Below are 17,553 nucleotides of genomic sequence, written 5' to 3' on the forward strand. Positions count from 1 at the left end.
GTACTTATATAGCTAAGCATAGCAAGCATCGGGATAATATTTCCAGAGACAACTCCGTACAGTTTGTGAAATATTTTAGCTGCGTCCAGTTATTCTCAAAGTTAATGAGCATGAAAGATGCCTCGTGCAAATAAGCTATTTTGCATAATAATTATATCTGTTGCAATTGAAATGCAAAAGGTCAATGAATCTAGCTAGTAAGTTTTCAAATCCAGATAATACAGCATTAGCAGTGGCAGTGTGCATGTCAAGACAATCTTGTTTTATTACATAAGACTTCCTCTGAGATATATTTAAAGGGGTTGTTCAGGATTTAATAAAAATGTTTTTCAGTTGATACTATGCTAAATTTAAGAATAAATAAGTAATATTTACATGTTAAATCGCCGACCCTTCCAGTGCCCCATTTACAATGGTTCTTGAAAGTCTTTGTTTAATTTGATGCATTAATAATTTACCAGTTATTCACCTGATCTCAGTCTTTGGTCTCAATGGTGATTTCCGCATATATGGCATGACATCGTGAAGGCCAGTGATCACCTGCATGTATAGGCACATGATTGCTGAAGAAAAGGAAGCAAAGGCCAGTGGTGAGTGCCAGCAAAGTGGGGACCACAGGAGTGGTGGCACTTGACCGGTAGGGAATTTGTTACTTTTAATGTTAGTGCATTTTCTTTTATTAATATAATTTTTATGTCTAACTAGTTTTAAAGCTAGGAGTCAAATAGTGGGGCAAAAGTGTGACTGTAGCATCTTAGAGAGCACCTTAGACCAGCCTTGGACTGGCCAACTGGAGTACCTGTAAATCCTCCGGTAGGTCTCCCTCCTCATTATAAGCAGTAGTTGGCACAATAGACTTGATTCACTATGTACAGACAAAGCCAGTATCCCATCATGAATTTAACAACCAACCCATTGTATTATTATACAGAAGCATAGGTATATTTGTGAATGAGGGCAATGAAATATTTGCATATAGATGAACAGTGGGCCACCAAAACCAATGCTACTGGAGGCACCTTGGCCACCCAGTCTCGCACTGCCGTAGACGCATCATATAGCTGATCAATGGGTGTTTCTGGATTTTGAATCCCAGCAATCTCAATGTTATTATTATCCGCATACCCACTGCCCTTTGGATGATAGGGTACTGTATATTACTGATTTGTATTTTAACCAGAGATGAAACTTGCTAGCAGTATTTATCATTTAGCTTAGCAATAAATTTGATATATATTTTATATTAGAAAAAACAATATATTTTAAACACATATATGTTGGTGGAAAGATTCACAATGGTGGAATACCCCTTTTAGAGTTTTCACAACTATATATTGTACATTTAGCTTTAGGATCAGAACTGGTTACTTCAGAGAAACACCATACTAACGGAAGTGGTTTCTCAAGAAATTGTAACAGTGAAAATATTAGATTTTTTTATTAGTTGTTAAACATTTTAAACATTATCTCAATGAACAGCCTGACCACCATAAAGTGAGCTACATCCTGATTTCTGGTTATTTAATGACCACTTACACTTAATGATCTCTTACATTATTTTACTTTTATTATTTAGCATAGAAATCAATAGTTTCCTTCATTTGTTAGAATTCTCTTCCTTTGGCTAAGTGTTTGCTAAAACCAAACCAAGGAAATCATAAGAATTATTCGGAAGGTAGATTGTGATTGTCATATTTATCTTTTGGGTAAAAGGTTATATTTGTTATGATAGGTGTAGTAAAAAATAGGCAAACTGTCGATTAATATTGCATATGGAGTCAGTAGATGCAAAACTGTCATCTTTGTAGTATATCTTAACCCCTTCCAACACCCCGCTGTAATAATTTGTGGTAAATGGGTACTTCCTACCCCACACCAAAGTTTTATTGTAGGTGCAGCTGAAACTCAGCGGCAATCATTGTTTAACCACTTAAAATGCCTGGTCAATAATATGACAGGGGCTCTTTTTGTAATCAATAAATATCTTTAGTGTACCCACCCCCCAAAAAAAAATTCTTCAAAATACAATATGCTAATTAATTATATCACTAAGCTAATGTCTTAACAATGGCTAAATCGATGTTATTAAGTACAATATAAGTACCTCAAAATGGCAGCAGTCAAAATCACAGATGTAATAAACAAGCTCTAAGTGGGTGAAACATTTAAAGGGAATCTGACAGCTGATACATTCTGCCCAAACCACAGGCAGCATGTATCAGACCGTAGCTGTATGATTTTAGACATATATGTTTAACTCTGAATCTCTGACATTTCAGAGAAAAACATAGTTTAATAGGACAAAGGGAGAGACCTGTCACTCAAGGGCAGTAGGCAGGTGACAGGTCATCTCCAGTGACCATTGATGTGAACATCAATGTGAATGGGTTTTAATCAAATATAAGAAAACTGTTATATGAAAAAGACCTGTTGTTTATGTTAGGCTTTTGTGTTAAAAAGTAATCATTATTTTATTTAATTTTATTTTTTTTTAGAAATCATTAGTACACATGAAAACGAAAAACTTTGGAAGACACTTTCTCAGAGAAATCTGCTTCTTTCATCTCCTGAACTGATCTTTCACTCTGTAAACTGTATTTAGTGGTAATATCTGTACTTATTGAAGACAGATTTCCCACTATTGAGATAGGAGAGGGCATTTTGTGCTTATACACTGTGTGCAGAATTATTAGGCAAGCGGAGGATTATTATTATTAGCGGAGCAAGAGGATTATCTTTATTATTGATCAACAACTATGTTCTCAATCAACCCAAAAGACTCATAAATATCCAAGCTTAATATTTTTGGAAGTTAGAGTGGGTTTTTTTTAGATTTGGCTATCTTAGGAGGATATCTGTTTCTGCAGGTAACTATTACTGTGCAGAATTATTAGGCAACTTAATAAAAACCAAATATAATCCCATCTCACTTGTTTATTTTCACCAGGTAAACCAATATCAGTGCACAAAATTTAGAAATAAACATTTCTGACATGCAAAAACAAAAACCCAAAAAATTAGTGATCAATATAGCCACCTTTCTTTATGATGACACTCAACAGGCTCCCATCCATAGATTCTGTCAGTTGCTTGATCTGTTTTTGATCAACATTGCGTGCAGCAGCCACCACAGCCTGCCAGACACTGTTCCGAGAGGTGTACTGTTTTCCCTCCCTGTAGATCTCACATTTTATGATGGACCACAGGTTCTCTATGGGGTTCAGATCAGGTGAACAAGGGGGCCATGTCATTATTTTTTCTTCTTTTAGGCCTTCACTGGCCAGCCACGCTGTGGAGTAGTTGGATGCATGTGATGGAGCATTGTTCTGCATGAAAATCACGTTTTTCTTGAACTATACTGACTTCTTCTTGTACCACTGCTTGAAGAAGTTGTCTTCCAGAAACTGGCAGTAGGTCTGGGAGTTGAGCTTCACTCCATCCTCAACCTGAAAAGGTCCCACAAGTTCATCTTTGATGATACCAGCCCATACCAGTACTCCACCTCCACCTTGCTGGCATCTGAGTCGGAGTGGAGCTCTCTGCCCTTTACTGATCCAGCCTCTGGCCCATCCATCTGGCCCATCAAGAGTCACTCTCATTTCATCAGTCCATAAAACTTTTGAAAAATCAGTCTTAAGATATTTCTTGGCCCATTCTTGACGTTTTATCTTATGTTTCTTGTTCAAAGGTGGTCGTTTTTCAGCCTTCCGTACCTTGGCCATGTCCCTGAGTATCGCACACCTTGTGCTTTTTGATACTCCAGAAACATTTCAGCTCTGAAATATGGCAAAACTGGTGGAGAATGGCATCTTGGCAGCTTCATGCTTGATTTTCCTCAATTCATGGGCAGTTATTTTGCGCCTTTTTAGGCCAATACGCTTCTTGCGACCCTGTTGGCTATTTGCCATGAAACGCTTGATTGTGCGGTCATCACGCTTCAAAAGATTGGAAATTTCAAGACTGCTGCATCCCTCTGCAAGACATCTCACAATTTTGGACTTTTCAGAGCATGTCAAATCTCTCTTCTGACCCATTTTGCCAAAGGAAAGGAAGTTGCCTAATAATTAAGCACACCTTATATAGGGTGTTGATGTCATTAGTCAACACCCCTCCTCATTACAGAGATGCACATCACCAGATTTACTTAATTGGTAGTTGGCTCTCAAGCCCATGCAGCTTGGAGTAGGACAACATGTATAAAAAGTATCATGTGATCAAAATACTCATTTGCCTAATAATTCTGCACACAGTGTAAGATTCCATGAAGAAGGGATGAAGAAGAAGGGAGGAGAAAGAGGGAAACACAGACATTCTGCTGCAAGGTCTTCTGAAATGACAGCTCCACTTTAAATGTTTGTTTTTTTCATATATATTTTTGGCTACAAGGAGGAAAAGAATTGATATCCTCCCTGCAACTGTTCATCATTGAGGATGTTACACTCACCATTCACTATAATCACTTAATCACTCCCCTGCACTTTGATTGACTTTGGACTAAAGTTCGGTCGAGTACCAGAACCCGAACATCCACTGGTCCCTTCATCCCCAGTCACATAGTTAATATGGTTGAGAAAAGACAAATATGCACAAAATTCAATAATAGTCTAAAAAGCTCTAGTGGCCAGTGTGAAAATCTCAAGATTACTATTTTTTTTTTTGTTATAACGACTGTGATATGAAAATAAAACAGTATTGACATTTTTTCAATAATATATGTGTTGCAACAATCTGATTTAAACAATTGGTCGCTCTCAGATGATAGCTTCCCTTTAAAATGGTTATTCATTTGTACACACAAGGGTACATGTTCTGCAATCATTTTTTAATATACTCCAGGCTACATTTTGTTTCTAGATTGCCAATTTGGGGACCATTGTAGAACAAATAGAATTGTACGTTGCTTTTGCCTAATGTTAACTGAAGTATGGTTTTCCATCTCTATTTATTACAGATGTGCGGATTGTTTGAAATTCGTATTATTCTTTTTTACCCAAGATTAAATTAGCAAAGAATACATTTGCAGTGAATCTCATAGTGCAAAGCATCTAATTGCATGGAAACACTCTGAGGACTCATAATACTGCATTGAACCCCTTTTGAGCTCTGTAAAGCTCTTAGAGCTCTGTAACACAGCCTTATTAATGTCCAAGTGCCTTCAAACTATCTGGTTGGGGAAAACAAATGGTAACCAGTGGTAACAAACAGCGCTATCAAGGTCGGTTGTACAGGTTTAGTACTGGACTATTACAACACACATTTTGTATGGTAGACAGTTGTTTAAATTTCTGTATTGTTGGATGATTTGCCATTTTACTATGCAGGAAGCATACTTTCTGTGACACACAAGTCTTGGTTTCAGGATTTCTCTTTGGAAGCAAAATTAGAATATAGGGGTATTAAATTGCCTTCCTTTTTAGTGTGGAAAGAATTAAAAAATGCTGTTATTAAGCTGATAATCAATTCATAGTCACACTGACTGTGGGACAGCACCTGCCTATCACTTGAATCAGTAATCAGAGAGTGGGACTACTATCTTCATTTTCAATGTAAGGTTTTTTTCTACAGTATGCGTATGTGGAATGAGTTGTGACCTTGTATCCCTAGCCTATAAAATCCTAAAATGATGCTGCTTGGCCAGCCTTCATATTTTTTAGTTACTGTGATAATTGGTTGTGCTAGACCATGTGATCTGATAGCGACAAGCCATTATGAGGAAGCCAACATAGTTGTGTGTGACAACACTAGCCCGCTCTCTGGCAGTGGCAGATTTCAGCAGTGTGCGAAAAGGCGCTGAGAACACACAAGTTGTTTGAATTTGTAGGGATCTGTAAATCTGAGGAAATACGACTAATATTTATTGTACTCACTTACTTCAAGGAGGAACTGACACATGCGATAAATAAGGATTTAATTTATACCCAGTCTAAATGATGAAGTTCTCATTCTGGCTGTGTTTATTTTTTAGCCCTGCACTTTTCTGTTGCTAAGATATGCCATTATTTTCCTTGTCTACAAATGTAGATTTGTTAACCAAGTGGGTGTGGTTTTGAACTCTACGCTATGGAAAAATTTATGACAATAACATCTTCTGGGCTAACAAGATTAGATTGTACACAGGAGGAGAGGGCAATGTTCCTGGAACGGAGCTGCACAAGAATAAAAAAACAACAACCCAGATTCAGAAAAAAAGCAGAATTTAGACCAGATGAAACTTGCCTTATTTATAGAGATGAGCAGATCAGACAAAATTTGAATTTTACTTTTTTTTCCCAAGAAAATTGATTCACAGAGAATTAATTTTCCATGAATTGAATTACCCTTGTAATGCTCTCTAGACCCTGAGCGCAATAAATGTTAGATGTAAAAAATAAAAATTATACTTGCTCACGTCTCAGGCCCCTCACTGTCACTGTCCAGTCCTCGTCGCATCATTTTATCACCAATGGTCGTTCTGAATACCCTGCGCAGAACCAATTCAGCGTGATCGGTGGAGATAAGAAGATGCCAAGAAAACAGGACAGATGACGTTGAGTAGCGGAGGGGCAGTAGAGCTGAGCGGAGGTGAGTAAAAGTTTTGTTTTTTTTTAAACATTTTGATGGCCAATTGCGGTTCAGCAAAATGGTGTAGATTTTGTTGAATCTGAATGCAAGCCAATTACAAAAAAATCCACATTTTGGCAAAGGCTAATTTTTGTAATATTCAAAGAGAATTAAATTCCACTTGAGTATATTCGCTCATCTCTACTTATATAATCTTATTTGTTGTGGTTATGTGTAAAATATAATATAATATAACTTTTGGGAGTCGTACAATGCTATGATGAAACAGGATTCTCTGCAAGATCTAAGGTGTTAAAAGCTTTTGCAATATTGAGAACATCCTGTCATTACATGTGGTATGGACTCAGGATCTATTAGCTATAAAATATTTACTTGAAGAAGGCATAATACATGCAGATTAGAATTTTCTCTAAAAGACCAGTCCAAATTATCTAAGCAGGTGCCGGCAGCAGTTAGTTCAGACTCCAGGGGCGACAGGAAGAATTGAAAGAATCTGTTACAATCTGAACTTGTGATTCTAGCTTATGTAAAAAGTAATATATATGTTAAATTTTTGAATAAAGTCAAGCCCGCTGACAGTCACCATCTGTTGAATAGTAGTATAACACACAAGCCGTGGAATAACTGGGTTATGTTGGCAATTTAATAAAGAAAGCTGCATTGGCAGAAAAAAAAAAAGTTCTATTACTTGTACAAATTGAAGTTTGTTAATCTCTTTGAAGTACGGAGAACTTTATAGGAGTAAACCTTGCTGCTACATAACCTCACATAGTGGGATACCAAGGCTTCAGATAAGAAGGGGTTAAATTAAGTCATCAGAGGAAAATAACGTATAGACATATCCAATAATATCAACCAGAAAGAAAAAAGAGGCCGTTGGGTTATAAAAGCTTATATGGACAATATGTGGACAAAGCAGGTGCAGATATTTCACAATAAATACGTTAGTAAAACCACTTTAATATACTACAGCATCAGAGGATGTAATGGAAAATATTGATTGATATGAATTATTTAATATATAGAAACGATTGCAAATTATTGCCAACTGCTCCAGAATAAAGCAATTTAGAGATAAGTTGTTTGAATTGCATAGAAAATGTGTTTTAAAGAAAAACTCCAGCAGAGAGATTGCATGCCCCCTGCTGGTATATCCTTCTACCCTCCAGATTGGTAGCAATAAAAAAGAAAAAAAGAAATAAGAAAAGGTCACAATCTTCTTTGCAGTGGTGTGTTTTTGCTGCCAGTTTGTTCTCCCTGGCAGCCGAGATTAGAAGCGCTGTTAGTATCAATATAGCTACCAGAATGTGACTTTGATAAAAGAGATAACACTAAAGTATGGAAATCCAATGTTGGATCGCATGGAACGCCAAAGAGCAAGAGAAAATAAGGAAGTTGCCTTAATTCCCCATCCAACTGAATTTATTGATTTACAACTATTAGAAAAGGCCAAATGTCCAAGGTGATAAATAATATGGAATATCAATAACTAATCATTTCACATTGTTGTGTATTTTTAACCAAGCCCACATAAATGAAAGTTACAAGGGATGATATTCGCTTCAAGTCATGATTTAGTGTCAAATTTGGGGATTAGAAGTAGATATGAGAGGATCTGGTGAGATTCAGATTTGTCAAATCTTGCGGATTTTACTGGGAAATCGGATTCACAGTGAAGCTATTCTCTGTAAATTGAATTCTCTGGAGTCTCTGCAGACCCCAGAGTATCATAAATATAATATTTAAAACAAAAAACAATTAATACTACACAATTCACCATTCCCAAAATATCCGCTATCTCCAGTTCTCGTTGTCCGCTCATCCAGTCTTGAGGACCTCTTCTTCCTGCATACTCGCTCCTGTTGTTATCACTCTAGATCGGGACTTCCTGTTGCAACTGGGCCTCAGAAGTCACTGTACGTTTTATCGTTGTGACATCATGACGAGGAGAGAAAACTGAGGTCTAGTTGTGGCCATAAGCCATGTTCTAGGGTGAAGCCATTGGTTTATGACTATTGAAGGAAGAGGCTCTGAGGACCTGACAATGGTCAGTGGTGAAGTGGGTAAAATAATTTATTTATTTTTTAATCTTTTATTGTCCTTCTACAGTTCAGCAAACGGTGACCACTACTCGTTACCATTTGCTGAATTGGTGTGGAGCGAATTAAAGTCTATAATCTGGGGAATATGGATTTTTGTAAAATTTTAGTTGAATTCAATTCCAATCGAATAATTTCACCCATCTCAAGCTGTAAAAATTTTAGATTTGCTTCTATAGAGCCAATTTTAGACAAGCTTGGGTCAAATGTTGTGCCATAAGTCCTTGCCAGCCATGGATTTAATAACCTGAACTAATATCATTAGAGATCATTATGATATTTGCTGGGTCACTAGACTCACAGCCAAAGCTGTTGGGTGTCCAGTCTTTATAAATATCCTCATTTTTTTCAATTCTTATTCCATTTCCTAATTATGCTCTATGCATCCAAATGTTTATAGGTGTCGTTAATGATGATCTTTAACTCTAAAGAGTCAATAGTGCGCACTGTCCGCTGTGCTTTCCTTATGCTATCATAGGTCATCATTATTTTATGGCACAGAGGGAACACGCAGCAAGAATTTTAATGACCGGAAGATCAGATCATAAAATAAAGGCACGCTTCCTGATCTGAATGCCAGCGAGATCAAGATGAAGGGTGAATTTACTCCTGGGTCAGAAGCAACATAAAATCAGCTCATAATTGTGCAGAGTTTATCACCGTAGAATCCAGTTTTCATTTAATATCTGACTTGTGAAATTATGCTTTATCATATATTCACACTTACAGAAAAGCCTCTAGACCTGCAGGAAAACCTTGATGGTAATGTGAAGTGCTACTTAGTGTACTGCTCAAGGAAAACAAAGAGAATTTATAGTCACTTTCTTATCTGTACAATGTATTCGATCGTCACATAGGAAACGAGAAGACTTTGTGATTGTAATACTGGCACTGGCAAATTAATACCGAGTAGGGTGATAAATTAATAGTTTTCTAAATTTAGATCTATATATATGTATATATATATACATATATATATATATATATATATTTATTTATTGTTCCAATTTTGTGACCACTGTACCATACTCATCAATTAAATATATCTTAAAGTAGAGCGAAGGCCAAGTACATCCAGTATAATTTGACCTGACTCATTGCTGTGCTCAGGAAGGCCATTAAAGGGATTGTCCAGTAGCAAAAAAAAATACTATGTGCTGTAAATATTGATCTTACAACTATATTTATCAGATCTGCTTGGATCATGCTATTTATGAGCCCCTCTCAATGTTCCAACACAAGCTGTGTCGGTGACATTTATGAAGCTAGCTCTGAGCCAGACTACGAGCCCCATCATTGTGTTTCTCACAGCCTGTGCTAGAATGAACGAGGCAGTGGGGGTGCCGCTAGAGAACCCTTTTAAGTCTTGATGAGGTGTCATTTCATAGACCTGACAATATTACAATGTTATAAAAGAGTTGTATGGTTAATGCTCTGCATCGTTTCATATAGATATTTCTTGAAAACCCTAAATTACCAAAAGACATTCCAATCTTAAAGAGTAACTGTCTTTTTTTATATGTATTTTTTTCATAAATCAATAGTACGCATGACAATAAAAAAAAACTTTGATATATATTTTATCATAATTGATTTTTTATACTCAAAATTCTCAAATCACATATAAAATCTGACTTAGGTGAATACAGATTTTGCAGTTACTGAGATAGGAGATGACATTGCTGCTCGTAAACTTCAATGGAGATCTGTAACTGACGTTTCAGGAGAACTTGCAGCAGAATGTCTGTGTCTGCCTCTAGCTCCTTAACCATCTCTCTCCATAGAATTTTAAAAGCATCAACTGTCATCTCCTATCTCAGTAATGCGAAAATCTGTCTTCACTGACTACAGAATATAACTATGAAGCTATAGTAAAAGTTCAATCCAGGAGGAGAAAGAAGCAGAATTCTCTGATATGATATATTACAAAGTGTCTTATTTTCATGCGTACTACTGATTTATGAAATCAAAATTAAGTCACTCGTCACTCTAATAATAGACTATATTCTCATAGTGGATGTTGGTGCCTTTTATATTTGAATGTCAAGTCGTCCACTTAATGGTAAAGTGCTGTGGAATATGTTGGCGCTATATAAATAAAAACTTATTATTATTATTATCGACTAATAAAGGAAACTTGTGATGTCCCCAAATGTTTTTAACCTGAAGATACAGGGTTAATCTGCAGGTTAATAGCGCTCTAAAGCTTCCCGACCACCGTACTGAAATCTTGTCTACCAGGGGGGAATTGAACTTCATCCCTCCTGGATGTCTCTGGCTTTCAGTCATACAGACATGCTGGCACAGCTACAATCACCACTAAGTACACAGTGAGCTGCAGCTCGAAGCATGCTCCAGCATACTGACTGACAGCCATTGCTGCAGCGTAACAGTGCAGAGACAGCTGTCAGTCAATGTGCTGAGAGTTGCTTACAGCTGCCACTGACAATATATTGATCAGTGACTGTATCCATGCTGGCACACCTTCATGACTGAAAGCCGGAAGCTCCCGGGAAGAAATAAGTTAATCTCCTCCCAATAGCCAGGCTTTCAGTCCGGTGATCACACAGCTATAGAATGCTATTAACCTGCAGATTAACCCCATATCTGCAGGATAATAGCGTTTGGGGACATGACATTGAAATACATATCTACAATTATAATAAATTATTACTGTACATGACAGATAAGCTAATTAAAAAGCAATTCATTTTTTGTTTGAATAATTTCCTCCATTACTATTCAGTTTCACTATGTTATATATATATAATATATATTTCTTTTATCTTGATGCATGGAGTAGGTTGTGCCATTAATGTGTTTTTTTGTAGACTCTCTTAGTTGTTTTTATATTCTGCTGCTTTAATAAACTGGTGAAAGAAAATTCGCACAATTTATTGATCTACATGCAAATACTCCTCGAGGACATGGAAACCTTTGTAAATAGTAAAATGAAAACAGAATAGGTGAAAAATGTTCCACATTCTTCATTTTCATGGTCTCGGATCTGTAACATTGAACAGCCTATGTGTGTGTTTTATATATTCCTGCTTGGAGATCAATGAGTTCATAAAACACAAGAGAGTACTAGTGGTCAAAATGTGCTACATTTATATTTAATGTACTGTAACGTGGAAGATATGGTGTATGTTATAGCCTGTGTGTTATATCAAAGCTATGGCTGAATCTGAATCTCATTACCATCCTGCTGTAGATCTCTGCGCCCTTTTACATACAGATATTTAATATAAAATGTGCATAAAGGGGCAGTAAGTCCTTGTTCCTACACATGATACGTTACAAAAGGGTAGCGTAGGTGGGAATCTCGGAACTGTGACCTCCACAATCACTAGAATAAAGGAACTCAAAGCAATATTCTGAATGCCGTGCCCCTCTTAAATCATATGAGTGGGGCATCAAAAATTGTTACAGGAGAAAAAAAATAATGTAAACCACATTTTCTACTGATTAAGGACCCAGCAATACCTTTTGACATGGTATAAAAAGAAAGATGTGCACGGTGCTTTGTGAAAATAGAAGTATTAATTATGTAATCCTACTAAATATTCCTTGTTTCTTCTTTCTGCAGTTCATGTGGAACCTGGCACTTGTGAAGTGATTGCTGCTCACAGATGCTGTAATAAGAACAAGATTGAAGAACGGTCACAGACAGTAAAATGCTCTTGTTTTCCTGGACAAGTGGCGGGGACTACAAGAGCAGCTCCATCATGTGTAGATGGTAAGCCATACATTTTGGATTTACTTCTATAATTATAGGAATATGTTGCTTTGTTGGCCAAATCAGTTATGATTGGAAAGACGATCAATTACTCCTCATTTTTTAAAGGGATTCTATCAGCAGATTTTTGCTATCTAATCTAGGAGCAGAATGATATAGTAGCAGAGATCCTGATTTTAGATATGTGTCACTTACTAGGCTGTGTGTTGTTGTTTCAATAAAATCAGTATTTTATCATCAGGAGATTATCACTATAGGACTAGTTTTTACATGCCATGCAGTCCTCCTGCTCTGTATAACTACCTCCCCTACTACTGATTAGTATCTTTCTTTCAATGTACACTGTAAGCTGCTAATCATTGGTTATACAGATCTCAGCATACAGAGAACTGGTAGATCTGCAGCAGAGAAAACATTTTATCAAAATTACAGCAAGCAGCCCAGTAAGTGTGTGATGCTGAGTGACAAGACAAGCCGTGAGTCGGGATAGTGAAGGAGTTCGAGGTCAAAAGCCAACTAGTGTACGTCATAAACAGAGGGAAGAGACAAAGGCGTAGTCAGGTAACAGTCCGAGGTCAAAATACCAGGAGGATAGCAGATCAGAAGAAAGGGGTTAAACAGATGGAGGGTCAAAACGAGGTACAAGGTCAGGTAATGAAAGATCATAAAGCAAAACACTAGGCACAGAGAAAACCAATCACACTTAGCTGAAGCTACGTCTAGCAGAGATCTGGGACAAACAGCCCAGCTAAGTAGCTGGGCACCTGGGACAATGGACACCTGGAGAGAGACAGCACCTCCCAGTCTCAGATTGGACTGCCAAGCTGTCAATCAAAACACTGACAGCCCTGCACATCCCTGCACCCGACTGGACAATGAGATGTCAATCAAAGTACTGACAGCTTCAGCACGCCTCTGTACCAGATTGGACTGCTGAGCTGTCAGTAACTGCATCCCAGACACGCTGAAGGGTAGAACCGTGACGAAGTCATCTCTGCTCTTCCATCTGAGAGCAGCATAATGTATGGACAAACATCTGGTGACAGATTCCTTTTAAGCATCTTTTTTTGTTTTTTTGGGGGCATTTTGCTTAAAGGGTTTGTCTCATCTGGACAATTCCGGTCCAGATGCCCTGTTTGGGCATATAAATATCATTGAGAGATGCAACTAACAAATAGCAGATCTCACTCTGTCAGGCTTGGACCATTAATGTATTACATGATCAGCCATGAACAATGTTAGCTAGTTAATTCTACCTATATCTCCCCTGCAGCAACCTGCTCAAAATCAACTATCATATTAATTGGAGCTAGACCTACTGCTAAAATATTAAAAGGATTATCTAGTATAAGACAACCTCTTTAAAAATGCTTTGATTATAAATTTATAGGACCACGGTCTCTTGTCAAGATCTTTGACATTGAACACAGGATGCAGTAAATGAACAGGCAGAAATGTGAAGAATTTTTTTGGGATTTTCTGAGTATTCAATTTTAATGCCAACAATGTTTCTACAGTATTTTAATCCAATGCACAAATTTTTCAAGATATACCGTTTTTTTCGGACTATAAGACGCACCTAGATTTTAGAGGAGGAAAATAGAAAAAAAATGTAAGCAAAAAATGTGTTCATGATGCACTGTTAAGGGGGAGGGGGTCTGCTGCTGACACTGGTATTGGGGTAATGTCCCCCAATTCTGTTAATATCCTCCATCTTGGTATATATGGCCCCTCCTTCCTGTTATACGTGGCCCTCATCCCCATCCTGGTATACGTGGCCCTCATCCCCATCCTGGTGTACATGGCACCCCAATCCCCCATCCTGGTATGTATGGCTCCCCTTGATCCCCCATCCTGGTATGCATGGCACCCCTTGATCCCCCATCCTGGTTTGCATGGCACCCCTTGATCCCCCATCCTGGTATGCATGGCACCCCTTGATCCCCCATCCTGGTATACATGGCACTCCTTGATCCCCCATCCTGGTATGCATGGCACTCCTTGTTCCAGGTATGTATGGCACCCCTTGATCCCCCATCCTGATATGCATGGTACCCCTTGATCCCACATCCTGGTCTGCATGGCACCCCTTGATCCCCCATCCTGGTATGCATGGCACCCCTTGATCCTGGTATGCTTGGCACCCTCTGATCCCTTGATCCTGGTATGCTTGGCACCATCTGATTCCTCATCCTGGTATGAATGGCACCCTCTGATCCCCATCCTGGTATGCAAGGCACACCCTGATCCTCATTCTAGTATGCTTGGCACCACTCCATCCTGGTATGATTGGCACCCCTTGATCCCCATCATGCTGCCCACAAAAAAAAAAAACAATTATACTCACCTCCTCTCTCCTCCAGCGCTGCGTCCCTCTCTGCTGCCGACACTCAGTGTGTCAGCCGAGCATGGCGTCCCTGCCATGCGCCCTCACACTGTGAGATGCTGTGCAGGAATAGTCACTGCTCCCATCGCTCGGACTGTGTGCGTGGGGAGCAGTGACCATTCACTCTCTTCAATAGCACGCACACTGTACCTGACGCATGGCTCCTCCTTCTCTTTTGGCAGAGTCTTTCCCAGTAACTTAGACTGAATATGATGTCTGTTAGTATTGAGTTTGCTATTCTCTTTACTAGCCCACACATCAGCACAGATCCTGCACTCACTGTCTCTTCATGTGCTTTCCTCCTTATTTTTTTTATCTGCTCTCCCTGAGACTGTAGATGAATAAAGAGTAGACAACCCTCTCTTGGGGGGTTGATCTGAAATATGATGGACATCAAAGTTATTCAATGGACCCCATTGGCTAAAAAAGGTGTCCTCTGGATAACTTTTATGGTATCTGTTATTTTTCCTGAATAAATAGTGCTACATACGACATTACTTTTTCAACTTTTTCAGGAATATGAGATGGAGACAACAAACAGCTTCTGATGCAAATGTGAACCTTGTCTTATTAATAAGTCTATGTATAATTGCAGATACACCAACTAAAAATAACATATTCATCTCTGCTTTATGTCAAATTTTAATGCTCATCTATTTGTTAATATCTATTCTTATTTTCAAAAAAACTACTTATTATTAGTGATGAGCGAGCATGCTCGCCACTGCTCGGTACTCGCCCGAGCATCTCAGCACTTGAGATGCTCGGAGCTCGCCTAGAACTTTCGAGATGCTCGGGCGGGAGCTCGGGTCCCCGTCCTGCATGTCTGGCGCTATTTAGAGCACCAATTGTCTGCCACTCACTGTAATGCCGCAGCCATGGTGATTGTGGCATTATAGTGATTGCCCAAATCGATGGGAACAGTGCTCACAGTGAAACATGAAAAGCCGGCAATTCATCAGCGGCATAAACCGGTACCCGACAATTTAGAACACAAAGAACAGTACAGACCAACTTTTGGTCTGTACTGTATATGTTATATATATATATATATATATATATATATATATATATATACAGTACAGACCAAAAGTTTGGACACACCTTCTCATTTAAAGATTTTTCTGTATTTTTCTGACTATGAAAATTGTACATTCACACTGAAGGCATCAAAACTATGAATTAACACATGTGGAATTATATACTTAACAAAAAAGTGTGAAACAACTGAAAATATGTCTCATATTCTAGGTTCTTCAAAGTAGCCACCTTTTGCTTTGATGACTGCTTTGCACACTCTTGGCATTCTCTTGATGAGCTTCAAGAGGTAGTCACCGGAAATGGTTTTCACTTCACAGGTGTGCCCTTTCAGGTTTAATAAGTGGGATTTCTTGCCTTATGAATGGGGTTGGGACCGTCAGTTGTGTTGTGCAGAAGTCAGGTGGATACACAGCTAATAGTCCTACTGAATAGACTGTTAGCTGCTTTTTTCTTGCCATAATACAAATTCTAAGTAAAGAAAAACGAGTGGCCATCATTGCTTTAGGAAATGAAGGTCAGTCAGTGCGAAAAATTGGGCAAACTTTGAAACTGTCCCCAAGTGCAGTTGCAAAAACCATCAAGCGCTACAAAGAAACTGGTTCACATGAGGACCGCCCCAGGAAAGGAAGACCAAGAGTCACCTCTGCTTCTGAGGATAAGTTTATCCAAGTCACCAGCCTCATAAATCGCAGGTTAACAGCAGCTCAGATTAGAGACCAGGTCAATGCCACACAGAGTTCTAGCAGCAGACACATCTCTACAACAACTGTTAAGAGGAGACTTTTTACAGCAGGCCTTCATGGTAAAATAGCTGCTAGGAAACCACTGCTAAGGACAGACAACATGCAGAAGAGACTTGTTTGGGTTAAAGAACACAAGGAATGGACATTAGACCAGTGGAAATCTGTGCTTTGGTCTGATGAGTCCAAATTTGAGATCTTTGGTTCCAACCACTGTCTTTGTGCGACGCCGAAAAGGTGAACGGATGGACTCTACATGCCTGGTTCCCACCGTGAAGCATGGAGGAGGAGGTGTGATGGTGTGGGGGTGCTTTGCTGGTGACACTGTTGGGGATTTATTCAAAATTGAAGGCATACTGAACCAGCATGGCTACCACAGCATCTTGCAGCGGCATGCTATTCCATCCGGTTTGCGTTTAGTTGGACCATCATTTATTTTTCAAGAGTACAATGACCCCAAACACACCTCCAGGCTGTGTAAGAGCTATTTAACCAAGAAGGAGAGTGATGGGGTGCTACGCCAGATGACCTGGCCTCCACAGTCACCAGGCATGAACCCAATCGAGATGGTTTGCGGTGAGCTGGACCGCAGAGTGATGGCAAAAGGGCCAACAAGTGCTAAGCATCTCTGGGAACTCCTTCAAGATTGTTGGAAGACCATTTCTGGTGACTACCTCTTGAAGCTCATCAAGAAAATGCCAAGAGTGTGCAAAGCAGTCATCAAAGCAAAAGGTGGCTACTTTGAAGAACCTAGAATATAAGACATATTTTCAGTTGTTTCACACTTTTTTGTTAAGTATATAATTCCACATGTGTTAATTCATAGTTTTGATGCCTTCAGTGTGAATGTACAATTTTCATAGTCATGAAAAAATACAGAAAAATCTTTAAATGAGAAGGTGTGTCCAAACTTTTGGTCTGTACTGTATATATATATATATATATATATATATATATATATATATATATATGACACAAACCAGCAAA

At 38.5% G+C, this 17,553-nt stretch overlaps 1 protein-coding gene across 2 annotated transcripts in view; it reads left to right on the plus strand.

The window, feature by feature from the left end:
• The window catches only part of TAFA3 (TAFA chemokine like family member 3), a 593,704-nt gene that overhangs the window by 457,615 nt on the left and 118,536 nt on the right, over positions 1–17,553 (plus strand). For both annotated transcript variants that reach the window (XM_073667175.1, XM_073667174.1), the window contains one exon: positions 12,250–12,399. In XM_073667175.1, coding sequence (XP_073523276.1) covers positions 12,250–12,399 — 150 coding nt within the window. The remainder of the gene's footprint in view (positions 1–12,249; positions 12,400–17,553) is intronic.

This window comes from Phyllobates terribilis, unplaced genomic scaffold, assembly GCF_046119375.1.
Source record: "Phyllobates terribilis strain yellow unplaced genomic scaffold, ASM4611937v1 Scaffold_2__4_contigs__length_985480577, whole genome shotgun sequence".
Classification (NCBI taxonomy): Eukaryota; Metazoa; Chordata; class Amphibia; order Anura; family Dendrobatidae; genus Phyllobates; species Phyllobates terribilis.